General features: G+C 38.6%; 1 protein-coding gene across 2 annotated transcripts in view; it reads left to right on the plus strand.

Moving 5' to 3' along the window:
* The window catches only part of Adamtsl1 (ADAMTS like 1), a 403,127-nt gene that overhangs the window by 146,941 nt on the left and 238,128 nt on the right, over positions 1-18,058 (plus strand). For both annotated transcript variants that reach the window (XM_045150329.1, XM_004658427.2), the window contains exon 7: positions 4,473-4,630. In XM_045150329.1, coding sequence (XP_045006264.1) covers positions 4,473-4,630 — 158 coding nt within the window. The remainder of the gene's footprint in view (positions 1-4,472; positions 4,631-18,058) is intronic.

Raw genomic sequence — 18,058 nt, forward strand, 5'->3', positions numbered from 1 at the left:
GCTGAAAGGCAATGTTTTAGTTGTACCCTTGAGCACTTCTGATCACCAATCTGATCATTCCTGAATTCCCACAGTCATCTGTTTTCTTTCTTTCCCTCCTGCACATATGCCTTTGAAACCAGTGTAGGTAACAGGCATCATTTTCTATCAATTGAAGGGAAATCATGCTAGAAAGATGAGCAAGTGGAAGGCTATAAAAATTAACATAGCATACAAACTTTTCTAAAGATAAAGCTCAGTATGTTCCATCAAAGAGGTGAGATTTGAAGGTCATGTGAAGCAAGGCAACAAATGAGATGCAGATAAGGCAAAGCAAGAGAACTCCAAGCAGTCACCTTATATGGATTCAAGTTCTTACCCATCTGGAGCAACTCCTTAAAATATAATGTTTGTATGTAAAAAAAAAAAAATGCGTGTCCACTAATACCATTCAAGTGATTTGTTTTCCCGCTTGAGAACTGGACAGAGATAACTGCTAGTGTAACAATGAACTCAAAAGCAGTATTTTGTGAGTAGTGAAATAAAATATTCTGGCCAATAACAAATAGAGAAAAGTCTCCTCGTTGTCAAAGAAAGATTTAAAAGAAATTTTAATACATATATTAGTATTCCATGTTTTCAACTGATGTGATAATTGTTAAGAAGATGAATTATTAGCTTTGACTAGTTTAACAGCCCTAAGGCATGGGATAGGTAAGTTGAAACTTATATCTACAAATGTTGAAAAAATATGAAATCTATTCTTCCCCCATCAACAAGCATGCATAAAGAATTTTTTTGTTTTGTTTCTTGTTCTTATATTTAGCAAGCAACTCAGCAAAATAGGGGTGGTAATAAATGATGCCCCACTTCTCCTGGAGCTCTTTTATCCTGCACTCATGAATCTGGTCCATATGAGACCAGTTTTAAGTATTTGGGACCAAATCAGAACAAGGGTAGGTGATCTGATCCAGCATCAGCTCATCCTTACCCAGAAGTACCTTCAGAAAGCGAAGAAGGAAGCCTGTCAATAAAATCAAATCTGATGCCCAGAACTAGGCTAGACATCCAGTATTTGCCCAAAACTAAGTTAATTCATGTCCTAGAGATAACTATGCACCCACATGTGAGGTGGTGTGTGGAAAGAAGGCTGGGGATATCTGTGCACCCGCATGTGAGGTGGTGTGTGGAAAGAAGGCTGGAGATATCTGTGCACCCGCATGTGAGGTGGCGTGTGGAAAGATGGCTGGAGATATCTGTGCACCCGCATGTGAGGTGGTGTGTGGAAAGAAGTCTGGGGATATCTGTGCACCCGCATGTGAGGTGGCGTGTGGAAAGAAGGCTGGGAATATCTGTGCACCCGCATGTGAGGTGGGGTGTGGAAAGAAGACTGGAGATATCTGTGCACCCGCATGTGAGGTGGCGTGTGGAAAGAAGGCTGGGGATATCTGTGCACCCGCATGTGAGGTGGTGTGTGGAAAGAAGGCTGGGGATATCTGTGCACCCGCATGTGAGGTGGTGTGTGGAAAGAAGGCTGGGGATATCTGTGCACCCGCATGTGAGGTGGTGTGTGGAAAGATGGCTGGAGATATCTGTGCACCCGCATGTGAGGTGGGGTGTGGAAAGATGGCTGGAGATATCTGTGCACCCGCATGTGAGGTGGGGTGTGGAAAGAAGTCTGGGGATATCTGTGCACCCGCATGTGAGGTGGCATGTGGAAAGAAGGCTGGGGATATCTGTGCACCCGCATGTGAGGTGGGGTGTGGAAAGAAGACTGGAGATATCTGTGCACCCGCATGTGAGGTGGTGTGTGGAAAGAAGGCTGGGGATATCTGTGCACCCGCATGTGAGGTGGGGTGTGGAAAGAAGGCTGGAGATATCTGTGCACCCGCATGTCAGGTGGGGTGTGGAAAGAAGTCTGGGGATATCTGTGCACCCGCATGTGAGGTGGCGTGTGGAAAGAAGGCTGGGGATATCTGTGCACCCGCATGTGAGGTGGGGTGTGGAAAGAAGACTGGAGATATCTGTGCACCCGCATGTGAGGTGGGGTGTGGAAAGAAGGCTGGGGATATCTGTGCACCCGCATGTGAGGTGGGGTGTGGAAAGAAGGCTGGGGATATCTGTGCACCCGCATGTGAGGTGGCGTGTGGAAAGAAGGCTGGGGATATCTGTGCACCCGCATGTGAGGTGGCATGTGGAAAGAAGGCTGGGGATATCTGTGCACCCGCATGTGAGGTGGCGTGTGGAAAGAAGGCTGGGGATATCTGTGCACCCGCATGTGAGGTGGCGTGTGGAAAGAAGGCTGGAGATATCTGTGCACCCGCATGTGAGGTGGCGTGTGGAAAGATGGCTGGAGATATCTGTGCACCCGCATGTCAGGTGGGGTGTGGAAAGAAGGCTGGAGATATCTGTGCACCCACATGTGAGGTGGCGTGTGGAAAGAAGGCTGGAGATATCTGTGCACCCGCATGTGAGGTGGCGTGTGGAAAGAAGGCTGGAGATATCTGTGCACCCGCATGTGAGGTGGGGTGTGGAAAGAAGGCTGGAGATATCTGTGCACCCGCATGTGATGTGGGGTGTGGAAAGAAGGCTGGAGATATCTGTGCACCCGCATGTGAGGAGGGGTGTGGAAAGAAGGCTGGAGATATCTGTGCACCCACATGTGAGGTGGCGTGTGGAAAGAAGGCTGGAGATATCTGTGCACCCGCATGTGAGGTGGCATGTGCAATGAAGGCTGGAGATATCTGTGCATCTGCATGTGAGGTGGCGTGTGGAATGAAGGCCAGAGGAAGGAGATACAGCACTGAGGCTGAACACTGCAGTGTTTCCCTGATGCCTTTTGTGTTCACCTGTGGGATCTTATCTATCTTCATGAGGATAGGGTCATGTAATCCAGTGAGGGGTCACATCTTCATGAGCGTAGGGTCATGAAATTCAGTGAGGGATTACATCTTCATGAGGGTAGGACCCTGAAACCCAATGAGGGGTCATATCTACATGAGCATAAGGCCATGAAAAATTCCAGTATGGGATTCTGCCTTCATGAGGGTCATAATGTCTGATATCTTCTACAAAAATGATCAAGAAGACTGGAGAGTTGGTTTAGTGGTTAAGGCACTTGCCTGCAAAACCAAAGGATCCAGGTTTGATTTCCCAGTACCCACATAAAGCCAGATGCACAATGTGGTGCATACATCTAGAGTTTGTTTGCAGTGGTTGGAAGTTCTGGTGCACCCATTCTCTATATATCTGCCTCTTTCTACCTCTCTCACTGTCTCTCAAATAAATGAATAAAATAAATAAAAATGAAATATTTTTAAATGATCAAGAGTATTAACCTGAGGGTCACTGCATCTCATTCAACACCCATATTTTCTAACTACTGATATTCTTTATAGTAGAGAGCTCGAACCACATCCAGGATAATACAGTATAATACAGTATATTTTAGCACCTCCAGAGACAGTAACATTATTTTTAATGCAGAAGTCCAATCTGTAAAATATGTAAGTGGAGCCATTCAGATTAAAGCTGAAGTTGGGACCCAAAGCCCCACCCAAGCTCATATCTTTTTACTGAGGAGTTGCTACCAAAACCTATTGTTCTTGAACAAGTTTTGGAAACCACCTGCCTCAGTCTATCTCTTTCTTAATATGGCAAATAGTCTGTCTAAATCACATGAAGATTTAGTCTTCTCTGACATACACATCAAAATCACAGTTGTCCTCAACCTGCTCTGACTTTTATAACAAAGGATACTACATGGACTGTCATTGTCCAAGTTCACATTTGAATGCTCCAGAATCAAGTTCTCTCTTACGCATGTATAAAATACCACATACGCGCCTAAAGTCAATTAAGTATCAAAAGTGATTGTGTAAAAACGGGATGCAAAAGGATAGTCTGAAGTGCAAAAGACATGAACAGCCACTACAGTTTCTTCAGTTTTGATAGCAACATACATGCAGTAAGTAATATGAAGTATAGACATGTTCATGGATTAATATAAAGTCATATAGATGCTGAGACAAAACAGAGATGTACTGCCAATCTCACAGAACAAAAATAAAATTGGAAGACTTTTATTTATCATTTATTTGCAAGCATAAGGAGAGAAAGAGAATGGCTATGCCACAGCCTCCTGCCAATGCAAATATACTGCAGATAAATGTGCCACTTTGTGTATCTGGCTTTATGTGGGTACTGAGGAATTGAATCCAAGCCTTTAACCACTGAGCAATTTCTCCAGCCCCTGGACAAGTTTTTGACTCAGCTAATGAGTTTCAAGTTAATTTCATTTGGAACATTATCTCTTATGTGATAAGGCAATGTATATATATCTTGATTATGTAAGTTTCTGTAGTGTTGGCTATGGAAAGAATGTTGTTCCTCTCTTATGTAGCTCAGATCTTAGTTTCATGAAATATTTTTGTATGTGATCTTTGGTACCCCTAGAATTAAATCTGTCTCTCTTCATGCATGTTATTATATAGATCTGGAAACCAAGACTCTTCAGGGAGCTAAAGGTGAAAACAGTCTGAGTTCCTCGGGTACTTTTCTTGTGGACAATTCTACAGTGGACTTCCAGAAACTTGCAGACAAAGAGATACTGAGAATGGCTGGTCCATTAGCAGCAGATTTTATCATCAAGGTAAGCCCATTTGGTAGCTTCATTTCAAGATACATCAAAATTGGTGGAATGTATAGCCTCTCAATTAGGGAGAAATTATGCCTTTTGATTTACATTTGGAAAGCCATTTGTTTCCCATGAAACATTTTACTCAAGGTTGATGAGCTGGCTCCATCTTGGGATTTACAAGAACATGTAATGTTCTTGAGAAGTATCTTTACATATATATGTTATTAATGAAATGCTCTCACCTAATGCCAATGTATCATTAGTTAGTTGGAGGATGTAATTGTTTCTAAAAACTTGGGAGTCATTGGCTAACTAGTATAGGTTATCTTCAGTAAAAGAGAAATATACTATCTGTAGACTTGATCAGCTAGTCTTACATCCAAAAACAATTCTGTTTTCTCTTGTGCTGGCAATAAGACTAACTTGTTTCCTCCTATCAGACTCCCCTGCTCTTCATGGTAATAGAAAACATATTGCTGGAAGCAGCATGCACATTCTATTGGAAGAATGCACACACTGGGAGAACATGTGGGAATCACAATAAAATAAAACATTTTTTTTCCTTCAGTAGGTCAGGAGGACCTGAAGGGTTTCAGCTGTAAAGCTGTAAAACTTGTAACGTGTCCAGGTCTCCATAAATTTTTTCACCATGGGACCTGGAGCCAAAGGACATTTGATTTAAGTAGAGATGTGATGACCCCATGGCAACTGGAAGTAAAAATGCATATAGGAAAATGTGATAGGCTGTGAGGTTGGTTGGGAGAAGGGTTCCAGAATACTGTCCTCTATCTCCATGTGCTTGGTAGTTCTTTCTAATCCCGCCCAGATGCCAGATGTATGGATATGAACAAGATGCTACAAACCAGTAGAGATAGCTCACAATAGGTAGGTAGTTAATAATTTCCATCAAGCAAGCAGATCTAGTAAAAAATGAGATATGATAAAATTCTTTGAAACTCTTAGACCATTGTTGAATAGTCCATTTATAACATAGTTTCCCTAGTGGCCTTGCATCAGTTAATATCCACATTGAAAGTATAGATTTATATACATAGTATATGACATTGAATTTAAGCAGTACCATGCATTTTTAATAGATCCTAGTATCATCTTACATATTCCTTCTATCAATTACCTTCTATACATCATCCCTTGGGTATCTTATAAGCACAGGGAGCTGAACAGATTCAGAATGAAATAGTTCCAGAAATCCTCATTGTCTTCCTTACTTCCTTGTTCTTCATCATCTCCATCTTTTTAACTTTTTATTAGCATATATTAATTATAAATAATCATGGGTTTCATTGTGATATTTTCATATATGTATGTAAATTTATGTTATCATATTAACTCCTCATTATACTCTCTAGTGCCCCCTCCCACTGTTGAAACCCACTGAGTTTCATTCAGGTTGCTTGCATTCAGGCTTCATTATAGGATGCTGGGTGCAGGGTTACTTACATGAATATGGGCTCCTTACCACTGGCTACACAACTGACAAAAATCTCTCTACTAGGGCTGGAGAGATGGCTTAGCAGTTAAGCGCTTGCCTGTGAAGCCTAAGGACCCCGGTTCGAGGCTCGGTTCCCCAGGTCCCACGTTAGCCAGATGCACAAGGGGGCACACGCATCTGGAGTTCATTTGCAGAGGCTGGAAGCCCTGGCGCGCCCATTCTCTCTCTCTCCCTCTATCTGTCTTTCTCTCTGTGTTTGTCGCTCTCAAATTAAAAAAAAAAAATCTCTTTACTGACCCTAGTGACCACTCGCTATCCATAGGTCCTGAGGTAAGGGTGAGGCTTCAAGGGACCTTTCCCTCACTGTTGTAACTGGATATTGAACAGCCCAACCTCATGCAGGTCTTGGGCCAGTAATCACAACTGCTCAGATCAAGACTGCAATGGTGATGGCATGCTCCAAAGACAGCGTTTCACTCATCCACTTCTTCCTCTGTCTCTTGCATGCTTCTTTCTGTTCCTCTTCCATGATGTTCTCTGTCTCTTGGAAGGGATGGTACATAAATGTCCTATTTAAAGGCTAAGCACTCAGCAGTCACTTATTAACCAGTTAGGAGTCTTTGCAGTCACTACTGCCCACTGTAACAGGGATCTTCTCTGACCAAAATTATAGTAGAATTCATCTATGGACATAAACATGATTACTTAGAAGAGAATTTGAAGGGTATATCATATCCACCTAGCAAAACAACTGCAGTAGCTTCTCCATTCGGCCTTATGACCTCATATGAGCTTTTGACCAGGTTTGCAGAACCAAATATGAATTTGCTCCTGTGGAGTGCACATCAAATCCAATCAGAAATCAGCTAGTTACCCCCCCACCAGTAAGTTGCCACTATTATACCTGTGGGCACTTCTTGCCAGGGTAAACAGTAGCATAGCACAGAGTCGACAGCTGAGTAAGATTTTTGAGGACCATTCTTCCACAGCAGCCTGTATATCCCACTCCTCTCAGTCCTGTAAAAGTCAGCTAGCAGGAGGGAGGACTCTGTCATGGTTCCAACTTGATTCCTCCAAGTCCTGAAACCAGTGTGTGCGATATCTCCAGCAACGGGGTTTTACAATCTAGTTCTAGTTAGTGACAAACAGGTTTTGCAAGTGGCTATATTATTTTGGGAAGCTTCCTGATTATCCACTTGTAGGGAGGCTGCCCACTGAAGCACTGAGATTTTCATTTATAACCTACAGCATCTGGGAGAACCTTTATCCACTAATGGAAGGAATTTTCATGTAAACCTTATTTTATTCTATTTAATTTTTTAACTAGTTTACTGATTACCAGATTTCCTTTTGGCCTTTTTATACATCCATAGTTTTGATTGATCTTCCTTTTCCACTTCCAAGCCACCTCTTCTTTCATTATCCTTCACTTTCCAGATGAGTTCCTTGCCGTTGTGAATGAAACAGCAATGAACATGAATATACAAATATCTCCCATGGTAGGGGGTAGAATCCTTGTTCCATTTTCAAGTTTTTTGAGAAAACTCCACACTGATTTTCATAGTGGCTGCCCTAGTTTACACTTCCACAGCAGTAAATAAGGTAAATAAAGTGAGTTTATCTACATCCTTAAATGCATTTGTGGTCTTTTGTTTCTTTAATGATAGCCATTCCGATGGAACCTCAAAATAGTTTGGATTTGCATTTCCCTGATTGCTAAAAATATTTGCCAGGCATTTTTATTTCTTCTTTGAAAAACCCTGTACCCAGTTTCTTAGCTCATTTTTGATTGAGTTGTTTTATGTTATTTTTTAGTTTGTTGAGCTCTTTGTATATCCTGATCCTCTGTCAGGTGTATAGCTGGCAATGATTCTCTCCCATTCTAAAGTCTCTTCACTAAATTGTTTCTTTTGATGTACAGAAAGTTTGTATACATATATATATATATATATATATATATAAAACGTCTCATATGAGTTCAGTTGTTGGCTTTATTTTCTGAGCAAATGGAGTCCTATTCAAAAATTCCTTACCTGTTCTGGAGATAAGGCTTCGCAGTTATGGTGCTTGCCTAAGGGTCATGTTTGACTCTCCCAGTCCCATGTAAGCCAGAAGCATAATGACGCATGATGCAAGCACGCAAGGTCACACATGCACACAAGGGGGCACACGCGTCTGGAGTTCAATTGCACTGGCTGAAGGTCCTGGTGCACCAATTGTCTCTATTGCTCGCTCACTTTCTCTCTTTCTCTCTGTCACTTTCTCACTCTCATGTAAAAAGGAGGGGGGAAGGCAGTCTGTTGGGTTTACCTCTAAAAAAGTCCATCCTTATCTAAGCCTATATCTTGAAGTATATATTCTAGCTCTTTGATACAATTGGAATTGGTGTTTGTGCAGGGAGACAAGGATCTAGTTTCATTTTTCTTCATGTCTATATCCAGTTTTCTCAGCACCATTTGTTAAACATCTTGTCTTTCCTCCAATGTGTATTTTTTGGCATCCTTGTCAAAAATCAGTTGGCTGGAATTGGGTAACTTTTATCAGGGTCCTCTATGTCCTTTACGTCCATTTGATTTATGATGTCATAACTTCTATGATATTGCATTTATCGATGTGTCTGTTTCCATGCCACTAACATGCTATTTTTGTTACTTAGGTCTGAAGGATAACTTAAATTTTTCAGATTGTTTTTCCTATTTCTATGAAGAAAGGCACTGGAATTTTGATTGTGATTGTACTGAATCTGTAGATTACTTTTTTTTAAAAGGAGGACATTTTCACAATTTTAATTCTTCCAACCCATGAAGGTAGAAAATCTTTCCATCTGTCTACCCCAATTTCTTTCTTCAGGGTTTTAAAGTTTTCATTATAAATGTCTTTTACGCCTTTAGGGAGGTTTGTTTCAAGTTTGTTTTTTCTTTAAGCAATTATAAATGAGATTAGTTTCTTCATTTCTTTCTCAGTAAGTTCAACCTTGTTGTATAGAAAAGCTGCTGGGTTTGCATGTTAATGTCCTACCACTATGCAACAAGTGTTCATCAGCTCTTATAAATTTGAGTGATAGCCTATGTCTTCCTTTTCATTTCTAATTTTATTAGAAATTTTATTATTAATTTCATTAGTTTGGGTATTCTCTTTGTTTAGTTTGGTTATAGACTTGTCAATCCTCTATATCTTTAAAAAACAACTAGAACATTGATTCTTTGTTTCTTGCCCTAATCTCAATTATTTCTTTCCATCTAGTACCTTGGGGTTTTATTAAGTCTTGTTTTCCAAAGACTTTATAGTGCATTATTAAATTATTTATTTGAGATCTCCTATTTTTTAATGTAGACTTTTAGAGCTATAAACTTTCTTCTTAGGATGCCTTCATGGATAGGTTTTGATATGTTGTGCTCTCATTTTTATTCTACATTATACTCTAGGAATATATTTATTTCCTTCACAATTTTTTGAATGACCCTTCCATTTAAATATTGCATTGTTTAATCTCCTGGAGTTTGGGTACTTTCTGTAGTTTCTCTTGCTATCAATTCCTAGTTTTATTACACTGCAGTCAGACTGTAAGAAGTTATTTTTGTTTTTCTATATTTGTCCCATTGTTCAATAATTTTGTGTCCTAATATATGGTCTTTCAGATAAAGATTCTTAAATGGCTAAGAAGGCTATAGGTTCTATAGTGTTCAGGTAAACACTACAGAATATGTCCTTTAGATCCATTTGATTTATGATGTCATTTAACTCCAATGTTATCTATTTTTTTTTTTTTGTCCAGAAAGCCTATTGGTGAGAATGATTTATTGAGGACACCTATTAATATTGTGTAGTAGGTAGTATGAGATTTTATATCTAGTTATGTTTGTTTTCTGAAATTGTGTGCACCTATGTTCAATGTATATATGTTAGAATTGCAATGCCTTCTTTATGGATTTTCCCCTTAATCTACATGTAAAACCATTATTTCTTCTGACTGGTTTTGATTTAAAGTTTATTTTGTAAGATATTAAAATAATGGTTGATATCTGCATATTTTCTTATTTTTCTAGTTAATTAAAATTTTTCCATTCTTTAACCATATAATAGTATCTATCTTTAATTGTAAGGTATAATTTCTTAACAGCAACAAGTAGATGTATTCTATGTCTTAATCTAATCTGTTAGTTGGTGCTTTTTAGTTAAGGAGTTAAAACCATTAATGTGCAGAGTTTTCAAAAAAGTTTGTATTAATTCCTATCATTTTGTTAATTTTGTAGTTTTTGGTTCATTCCTAATCCATATTTGCATAAGTACTATTTTAGCATAATTTATTTTTTTCCTTGTAGCTTCTTGGATGTGCTTAGCAGCCTCTTAATTCTAAAGAATTTCTGTCAACAACCTCTGTAAAACTAGCCTAGTGGTCAAAAATTCCTTTGGTCTGCTTTTTTCATTCTCCGTAAATCATGACAGTTTTTTTGGTAATAGTTTGGGTTGACAGCTGTAGTCTTTCAGAAATTGAACTACATCATTTCAAATTATTCTGGCTTTTACAGTTTCTGTTGAGAAGTCATCTATTATTCTGATGATCCTGCTTTTATATGGTACTTGGTCTCTTGCAGCTTTTGGTATATTTTCTTTGTTTTATACGTTTGGTGTTTTAACTATGACATAATGTGAGGAGCTTATTTTCTACTTCTATATGATATGCCACTTACACCTGAATAGATTTCTGTTACCCTAGTTTGGAAATTTTTCCACTGTGATTATACTGAAAGTATTTTCTATGATGTTGGCACAGAATTTGTCTCCTTTCTCTATGTCCATAATTCATAGATTTAGTCTTTTCATGGTATCCTAGATATCTTGCCTGTTTCATGTATACATTTTTTAAAATTTACCACTGCCCTTAATAAAATGTACCAATTTCTCTACTTTGCCTTCAGTCCTTAGTAGTCTGTCCTCCCTGGGATCCATTCTATTAGGTAAGTTTTCCACCAAGATTTTACCTTTGACATACTGATTTTTTCCATTTATAGCAGCACATCAGTGTGTTCTTCTTCAGTATTTCTCTTTTCATTCAATTTAATTTTTGTATCTTGTTTATTTATTTGTTTGTTTGTTTGTTTTGAGGCAGGATCACACCCTAGCTCAGGCTGGCCTTGAACTCACAGTGATCCTTCTACCTCAACCTCCCAAATGCTAGGACTATAAGTGTGAACCTGGCCCATTTTTGTATCTTATACTGAATTTATAATTTCATTTAGATATTTATTTGTGTCCTTTTTAATTTATTTGAGTATATTTATAATCATCAGTTTGAATTCTTTGGAGTTTTATGTATGTTACTCCCATTAGAGGTCATTACTCTGGTATGGTGTTTTTTGAAGAAGATGAATTTTCTTGATTTTTCAGGTTATCTATATTTTTGTGTTGGGGCTTGTGCATCAGGAATGAGATCATTGGTAGAGATATTTTTGACACTTTTCTTCTTTCAGTGTGAGTGTTTGCAGTATTCCAGAGGGACTAGGTTGCAATAGGGTTGAGATGTTATTTTCATGTGTTAGATTGGCATTCAGGGTACCAACCTCTATCCCAAGTTCTCTCCTGAGGGTTAGATACTATCTTCAATTAATAGTCACTACCAAGGGGTAAATCCATTTTGAAAATAAAGTAACATTCAACTATAAAACAATTACCCTTTAAGTGCCAGCTCTTTAGGTAGTAAAGGGACATTAATAGGACTATTTGTTTCAATATATTACCTATTGTGTGTATGGGTAGAGAAAAGGAAAAAAGCACAGTGGGACTAGTTATTAGTATCAAGTTGATAGGAAGTAGAAGTGAACATGATAGATGAGGGAAGTGTGGAGGACACAAAGGAGTATATCAATTACTTTTTCATTACTTGGGACAAATACCCGACCAGAAACAGCTTAAGGATGGAAAGGCTTTCTTGTTGGCTTATAGTTCCAGGGGGTAGAGTCCATCATGGCAGAGAAAGCATGGAAGGAGCAGGAAACTGGCACTACATCATCAAAACAGCCAGGAGTAAGTAGAGAGACGGAGAACAGTTACCAGGCCCAGGCCATAAAATTTCAAGGTGTATCCCCAGCGACATTCTTCCTCCAGCAAGGCTTCACCTCCTTAAAAGCTGTACAACCTTCCCAAATAGTGATAACAACTGGAGATTAAATATTCAAACACATGAGTATAAAGGAGAAATTTAATATTCAAAGCAACACAAGCTGGAAACTGACTTCATGTCAGCATAAAGGAAGTAGAGAGAGATGACTGCTGATGCTCAACCAGCTCTGCCCATTTTATGCAATCCAGGATCCCCACTCCATTGAATGATGCCTCCCACAGTTAGAGTATGTCTTTTACCTCAACTAATATAATCTAAAAAATCTCCAAATTGTGACCATGGTGATTCTAAATCCTGGCAATTTGGCAACCAGAGATTAAATATCATGGGAGATATATGGGAGTTTGGGCTGAAAGTAGATTGGAAAGAGAACAATAAAGATATATAATCAGGTAACATAAAACATTTTCATTTCCTAGGAGACTGAGATGCACAGACAGCGCTAACCAGGCCAGCCTATGGTCTTTGGAGGAGGGGGTTAGGGAAGAAAAGAATATGTATAAAAGAGAGAGAAAAGAATATAAAATAAGAATAAAGTAGGACTTGAATACCCTGCTAAACTAACCTTGGGTATTATATAAAGAAAAAATAGATATAGAGAGGGAAAGAGCTGGGTGGACATATAAGATATAAAAGCTTAATTGGCATGATTACTGGATTCTATCTGCAGATTTTCAGTGTATTCCTTCCTTGGCTCCCAAGACCCTGTCTCACCACTGGGACTTCCTTTGCAATGGAAAATCCTGCTATGCCCACTGAATCCTGCTCCATACTACACTGTGTTGCTTTTCACCAGTCAAGATCTTCCTTTGAAGATTCTTGGAGTGAAGTTCACTTATGCAGATAATTAACTGTGTTCTATGATTTGGGTATGGCTGAGGATCTTGGACTGGTAGCCATTGCTGTGACAGGGAAGGACACTCTTATTTCATTTTTTTGTTTGTTTGTTTTGATTTTTGGAGGTACAGTCCCACTCTAGCTCAGGCTGACCTGGAATTCACTGTGTAGTCTCAGGGTGGCCTCAAACTCATGGCAATCCTCCTATCTCTGCCTCCCAAGTACTTGGATTAAAGGCATGCACCACCATGCCTGGCTACTTATTTCACTTTTATTAATTATTTAATGAGAATACAAAATAATGGGTTTCATTTGGGCATCGTCAGAGTTATATATCATTGTATTTTGTTCATATTTGCACCCTACTATTCTCCCTCTAACTTCTTCCCTCATTTTCCCTTGAACCCTTCTCCCCCAAATAGTCTGCTTTCTACTTTCATGTTGTGTGTATGTGTGTGTGATATGTATACACACATATATATAATGATATATTACAAATAGATAACTAGATAGATGATACATTCTGTATGCCTACCCCCATTATATAAGAAGTATATTATCTATCCAAACAAGTGAGAGACTCTTGAATCATCTTGATCTCCACTCCTCAAATGCTAAATTTATCTGTTTTGTCTCCATACCATTTTTTTTGCATTTATTCTTTCTTTTCCATCCATGATACCTTTGTTTTAGGCCTTTGTATTTTCTTCACTGAGCTGATACTGTGGACTAAGAATTCTAGTCTTTGAACACTTACCCATATTACCCTCAAAAGGAGTTGTCTAAAAAAAAAAAAAGGAGTTGTCTAACTCATGAGTCTTCTTCTTTGTGGAACTGATCATGGTTGCTCACCTCTACTCATTGCTTTGAAATTTTGATACAAATCCTTAGTGAGGGATCAGTTATTTTTGGTAACCTAGATATTGTTTCTCTCTCTCTCCATCCTTTCATTTGACTTGGTCCCTCCAGGTCCAATCAGCTAAAAGACCAGAAGGTGCCACAAGCACTTTCCCTCTCAGAGCTCATGGACTTTGAGTAATGTTACACTCTCCACCTAGTAAGCCCTTCTCTTGTCCACTTGCATTCTTTTCACCAACCCCTGTTTGTCCTTTAGCATTTGCTACTTACAGAAGCATTCTATGAATTCATCCCAAATTCCTGTTCATATTGTATCTCCCTACTCTGTGTTTCTGGAAAGAAAGGACTGCAATGTATGTGTTTTCTTATCTCCATATGAGCAAAGCTTTGAGCATGAACAAGGGATGAAGAAAGAGCTTTCTTCTCCCATATAGCAATTATTTGTGAAGAAAAAATACTGACATTTACTTTTATCCACCATGAAACTTCGTTTCAGAATAGTTGAGTGGCACCCATAAATTCATTCATAGTCATAATAAGCTAGTACTAGAAATCACATTTCTGTCTTTCCAAACTAGAACTCATTTTAGTCTTCTGTGCTGCTTCTAAGAATGAATAGTTTTTTCCTAAGCACTCATTAGAAAATACCTAGAAATAAATGAATGTAAAGTTATTCTAAAATAGGCTATGTAAAAATTTAATGTCCTTATATAAATATGAAAATAAGCCAGATAGTTTAAGAAATATAGGGGAAAGGATAGAACTTTCTTTTTCTCCAGTGATTTCATAATGAAATACATTTCTAAGTTTCCTCAAAAAGACCTAAATATAATAATCTAACACTTGATCATAATTTTTTCATAAATTATCTGTTAAAATGATACAGATAATGTATAATTTACTTTTTAATATTCAAAATGGAGATTTCTGCATTATGTGTGTGTATAAGTGTGTGTTTGTGTGTGTGTGTGTGTGTGTGTGTGTGTGTTTTGATTGGTTTCATTAGATTTAAAAGACATTGTAAACCAGGTGTGGTGACACACACCTTTAATCCCAGCACTCGGGAGGCAGAGGTAGGAGGATCGCCATGAGTTCAAGGCCACCCAGAGACTACATGGTGAATTCCAAGTCAGCCTGTGCTAGAATGAGACCCTACATCAAAAAACCAAACAATTAAAGTAAAAATAAGGTCATTGTATCTAACTCTCAAGCAAATTCATAACAAGAAACTTCATTTAAAACACTGAATGGCTGGAGAGATGGCTCTGTGGTTAAGGTGCTTGCCTGCAAAGCCTAAAAACCCAGAATTGAAGCCAGATACACAAAATGGTGCATGCATCTGGAGTTTCTTTGCACCCTAGAGGCAGACACGCTGATCAAGCAAAACATATCAAAGCAGAAATCCAGAAACTACAAAGAAATTAACACTAAATCAGACTGCCAGCAGGTCTACCATGGAAGGGGGGGTGGAAAGATTGTAAGAGCCTCAATATGGGTGGGAATGAACAGAGGCATGATCCCGCCACTATTCCCACTGAGATTGACAGGACTTCATAACCCCATAGTGGATCCCATAGCCCCACTGAGGGCCCCAGCAAAGCAGGAATAGGAGAAAGGGAATAAAATAATAATTGGTTTCTCTCTTTCTCTCTCTCTCCATATGTATATATATATATATATATACACACACACACACATATATGCACACATATGTATATATATGTATATATATATTTCACTCTTTTATCTATAGACACCCAGATTCTCAGAGAAAATCCATGTTCCTGGAAACCATTTATTTTTAAGTGCAAATTTTTTCTTCCAAGAATGTTTTAAAATTAGTCATTATTTGTATATGTATGCATGTCTGTGTATGATGGGTGTGTATGGGCATGTGTGTGCCACAGCATGCATCTGAGGCACAACCTCAGGGTGTCACTCCTGTCCTCCTGCCTTCTTTGAGTCAGGGTCTCTCTTGTTGCTTTGCTACTGCTGCCTGCAAGCTTCCAGCTTGTCCTGGCTCTGCCTCCTATTGCCGTAGGTGCATGGGGGTTACAAACCCACATGGCACTTTGCATGTGGCTTTACCTGAGTGCTTTTAACCTCTGAGCTATCTCTGAGCCCCTGACATCATGTATTGAAGAGATAATTCTTTCTTTGTTGTGTGTTTGTGGCAACTTCATTTAAAAAAAAAAAAAAAGTAAATTGACCATCAGTGTCTGGATTAATTTGTGGTCTCTGTATTCTGTCCATTAGTCTCTGTTTTTGAGTCAGCACTAAGCTGTTTTGACCACTATGGCATTGTAGTAGATTTGTGAATCAAGTTGGATGTTGCCTGCAGCTGAGTTTGTTTGTTTTCTCAAGACTGCTTTATCCATTCAGGTTTATCTGTAATTCTGTATGAATCTTTGGATATTTTTTCATTTCTGAGAAAAACATCATCGGAATTACTATAAGAGATTATATTGAATTTACAGTTCACCTTGAGTATCTGGACATTTTAACATTCTTCTAATATACAAGCATGACCTATCACCTTTCCATGTATTTATTTCTTATTCAATTTCTCACATCAGTGTTTTATAATTTTCAGTGTGCAGGCCCTGTATTTCTTGGTTAAATTTATTTGTAAGTATTTTATAAATGATGATTGTTTTCTTAATGTATTATTTTAATAGTTAACAGTACAAGGAACTGGTTGATTTTTGTATTTTGTTTTTTTATTTTTTTATTTTTAAAATTTTTTTGTTCATTTTTATTTATTTGAGAGTAACAGAGAAAGATGTAGAGAGAGAGAGAGAGACTGGGCACACCAGGGCTTCCAGCCACTGCAAACGAACTCCAGATGCGTGTGCCCCCTTGTGCATCTGGCTAACGTGGGTCCTGGAGAATCGAGCCTTGAACCAGGGTCCTTAGGCTTCACATCACAGGCAAGCGCTTAACCACTAAGCCATCTCCCCAGCCCTGAATTTGTATTTTAATTTTGTATCTCCCAACTCCATTTAATTTACTTTCTAGTCCTAGTCACTTTGAGGCTGGTGCATTGTAATTAATTTAAGTAGTATTTTCCTTGTTGAATGAGATACACAGGAATTAAAAGAGCTGCTTGTCAATATCTCCAAGTAATTTTACTTCCAAAATCCATTTTTGGAGCTTAAAATGAGAACATATTTTTTGAGCAAGAGGGAAATGTTCTCACCATGAAGGAAGCCATTGATTTCAAAATAATGTTTTGATACCTCCTCTTCTGACCACCTTTTTGAAACTGTACTAAATTCATATCCTGCTCTCTAAGGGAGCATTTCTTTCTAAAATTTAAACTTGATACTTTTGCTATATAAACAATTCTGACAATACTGGTGTAGTGTGGTATGATAGGCAAGTATTCTACAATTTAATATGCTTTGGTGCTTCCTGGGTGTGTGACTTTGAGTACATTGCTTTACATTCTTGAACCTGTTTACTCATTTATACAATGGTAAAATAATACTGTCCCCACCCAATAGAGCCCTTATGAGCAGTTGAGTGGATGGAATCAAATTACTTTTTTTTTCTGTCTTTTATAACTGCTTTAACCTTCAGTTAACTAATACCAACCAATACACCTTCTACACAGCTGCAGAAAGTTCCTTCTTTGCACATGATCACAGTCTGACCAATTTATAAGTGGCGTGCCTAGGAACAGTTTGGCTGTCGTGGCCCTTAAGATAAATAGATGTCAAAGCTGAGTGTCTGGGACATCTGCCAGTACATTCATCCTTAGGAATGATCTTTGATGCCTGGACAACTGGATTTCTTTGTAACCCCTTCCTTGCCATGTGCATCTTTTCTGAAGCTGAAGACTCAATGTTAGATGTTCTAATGAAGGATGGACTTGTGTGTGGCCAGGACTCTCTCTGTGAAGGTGACCATCTAACATGTTCATTTCTGAAAGCAGTTAAGATATCTGTTTGTCTGTGTGTTCTGGGTATGTTCATTTAGATAACTTAAGCCAGGTGTGGTGACATGTCTTTAGCCCTAGCCCTAGAAAGGCTAAGGTAGGAGGATTACCATAAATTCAAAACTAGGCTGGGGCTTCAGAGTGAGTTGCAGGTCAGCTTGGTCTAAAGTGAGATCCTACCTCAAAAATAATAATAACAATGATAATAAATAAATAAGAAAACTTGAGCAG

The sequence above is a fragment of the Jaculus jaculus genome, chromosome 1 (assembly GCF_020740685.1).
Source record: "Jaculus jaculus isolate mJacJac1 chromosome 1, mJacJac1.mat.Y.cur, whole genome shotgun sequence".
NCBI classification, from domain to species: Eukaryota; Metazoa; Chordata; class Mammalia; order Rodentia; family Dipodidae; genus Jaculus; species Jaculus jaculus.